At 52.6% G+C, this 2,445-nt stretch overlaps 1 protein-coding gene across 2 annotated transcripts in view; it reads left to right on the top strand.

Annotated features, from left to right (window-relative positions):
* The window catches only part of FBH1 (F-box DNA helicase 1), a 35,805-nt gene that overhangs the window by 27,800 nt on the left and 5,560 nt on the right, over nt 1-2,445 (top strand). For both annotated transcript variants that reach the window (XR_004082371.1, XM_031061887.1), the window contains exons 15-16: nt 535-732; nt 1,753-1,878. Coding sequence is in view for 1 of the 2 variants with exons in the window: in XM_031061887.1 (XP_030917747.1) it covers nt 535-732; nt 1,753-1,878 (324 nt within the window). In the remaining variant the exon portion in view is untranslated. The remainder of the gene's footprint in view (nt 1-534; nt 733-1,752; nt 1,879-2,445) is intronic.

Here is a 2,445-nt window from a genome sequence, read left to right as displayed (position 1 = left end):
CACAGAATAAAATGCAGGAAAAAAATTCAGGATAAAATTCAGGATTTCCTTTAAACCACAGAATAAAATGCAGGAAAAAAATTCAGGATAAAATTCAGGATTTCCTTTAAAAGATGGAGTAAAATTCAGGAAAAAAATTCAGGATTTCCTTTAAAAGATGGAGTAAAATTCAGGAAAAAAATTCAGGATTTCCTTTAAAATATGGAGTAAAATTCAGGAAAAAAATTCAGGATAAAATTCGGGATTTCCTTTAAAAGATGGAGTAAAATTCAGGATAAAATTCAGGATAAAAATCATCCCTTTAAAATCCAGCAGCAACCGATGATTTTTTTATGGAGACAACAAAAGATTCCCCAATTTTCCACAAACATCTGCTTACATGAATATAATTCCCACTTTTTTGCGAGGCGAACTGCCTGGAAAATTTCTCCGACAGCTGGCAAACGAGGGAAACCAATACAGGATTGAAAAAACCTTAATGAAACTTGAAATGAAAATTAAAAAACTATGAAATAAATCGCTCGTCCCTGGCAGCAAAGCTGGAGATTGAGGATCCCTTCATCAGGAGATGGGCCGAGTCCGAGGGCCTGGCGGGGCTGAAGGAATTCGCGGCGCGCGTGGACGACCGAGAGCTGGAGGTGAAGATTTCCATCGTGGAGAAGTACAGGGACAGCATCCCGGCGCTGGTGAGCAGGATCAGGGCCAGCCACGTGTCCCAGGAGGCCCTGGCAGGTGAGTCCACGTCCCAGGAGAAAACTGGGATGGTTTTCCATGCTGGGAAAAGGCTCTGGGGAGTTGGGTTGGGTTTTTTAGGGAGAACGGAGGTGGAACGGGAGGGTTTGGGGTTGGAATGTTTCTGCTCTGCAGGCAGGTTGGAGAGCTGGGAATGTTCTGGAGAAGGGTCCAGAGAGAGCTTCCAGCACATTGCAGGGCCTGCAGGGGCTCCAGGAGAGCTGCAGAGGGACTGGGGCCAAGGCCTGCAGGGACAGCACCCAGGGAATGGCTCCCACTGCCAGAGGGCAGGCATGGATGGGATCTTGGCAAAGAGGAAATCCCGGGTGGGCAGCGGGGGCTGCCCCTGCATCCCTGGCAGTGCCCAAGGCCAGGCTGGACACTGGGGCTGGAGCAGCCTGGGATGGTGGGGTTGGAATGGGATGGGGTTGAAGGGCCCTTCCCACCCAAACCATTCTGGGATTTGGGACACTCAGAATCCATCCCGAGGGATTTTTATGGAAGTTGGGGATGGAAAAGGGAAGGGAGACCCTTCCTGGAGCCCTGAGATTCCCAGTGAAGCCCCCGGATCCCAAATTCCTTCCCAGAGAGGAGTCGGGGTGGGGATGGATCCAATCCCAGGTGGGAGAGCTGGGAATGGAGGGAATTCCCTGGGAGAGGGAGACTGGGGTGGGATTTTGGGAAGGGATTCCCAGAGCAGCTGGGGCTGCCCCTGATCCCTGCAATGCCCAAGGCCAGGCTGGACATTGGGATAGTAGAAAGTGGAGCCCTTCCCATTTAGGATTCCTGTTGAAATTTGGGGAAGGGAAGTTCCTCAAATATTGAGCATTCCTGTTTGGGAATGCGGCTGGAGCTCAGGATGCCAACCAGGAATTTCCCTTGGTACAAATTCCGTCCATCCTGATTCCCCACAGAGGAGCTTTGCTCCTGATTTAACTCTGGGAGTGGAGGCAGAATGAAATGAAACAAAAATTACCATTCTTGCTGCCAAGACTGACCCTTTTTCCTTGTTTTTCCCAGATTTTCTCATCGGGACCGTGCACCAAGCCAAGGGCCTGGAGTTCGACACCGTTTGTGTCGCGGATGATTTTGTGCAAATCCCTTCTGTCAGTGGGGCTTTCCTGAGGAGAATGAACATTGCTCTGGGTGAGGGACACCAAAAAGTGGGAAAGTAAAATGTGGTGAGGGGCTGGAGAGTGGGAAGGGAGCTGGGAAGGGTCTGGAGAGGCTGAGGGAGCTGGGAAGGGGCTGGAGAACCAGGAGGGGCTGAGGGAGCTGGGAAGGGGCTGACCTGGAGCAAAGGAGGCTCAGGGGCCCTTGTGGCTCTGCACAAGTCCCTGCCAGGAGGGCACAGCCGGGGGGGTCGGGCTGTGCTCCAGGGCACAGGGACAGGAGCAGAGGGAACGGCCTCAGGCTGGGCCAGGGCAGGCTCAGGGGCGATTTTGGGGAAATTCCTCCATGGAAAGGGTGCAGTCCCCATTCCTGCAGGGATTTCCCTGTGGATGTGGCACTGGGGACACGGGTGGCCCTGGCAGTGCTGGGACTGGTTGGATTCCACCCTAGAAATCTTTCCCAACCCCAAGGATTCCCTGGCTCCAGCAATGCCATCCCAGCAGGGCAGGACTGGATAAACCATTCCCATCCCAGCAGGGCAGGAGCTGGATAAACCATTCCCATCCCAGGGCAGGAGCTGGATAAACCATTCCCATCCCA

Source organism: Geospiza fortis, unplaced genomic scaffold, assembly GCF_000277835.1.
Source record: "Geospiza fortis unplaced genomic scaffold, GeoFor_1.0 scaffold61, whole genome shotgun sequence".
Lineage (NCBI taxonomy): Eukaryota > Metazoa > Chordata > Aves > Passeriformes > Thraupidae > Geospiza > Geospiza fortis.
Note: the sequence above shows the minus strand (reverse complement) of the source record. Positions and strands in the feature narration are given on the sequence as shown.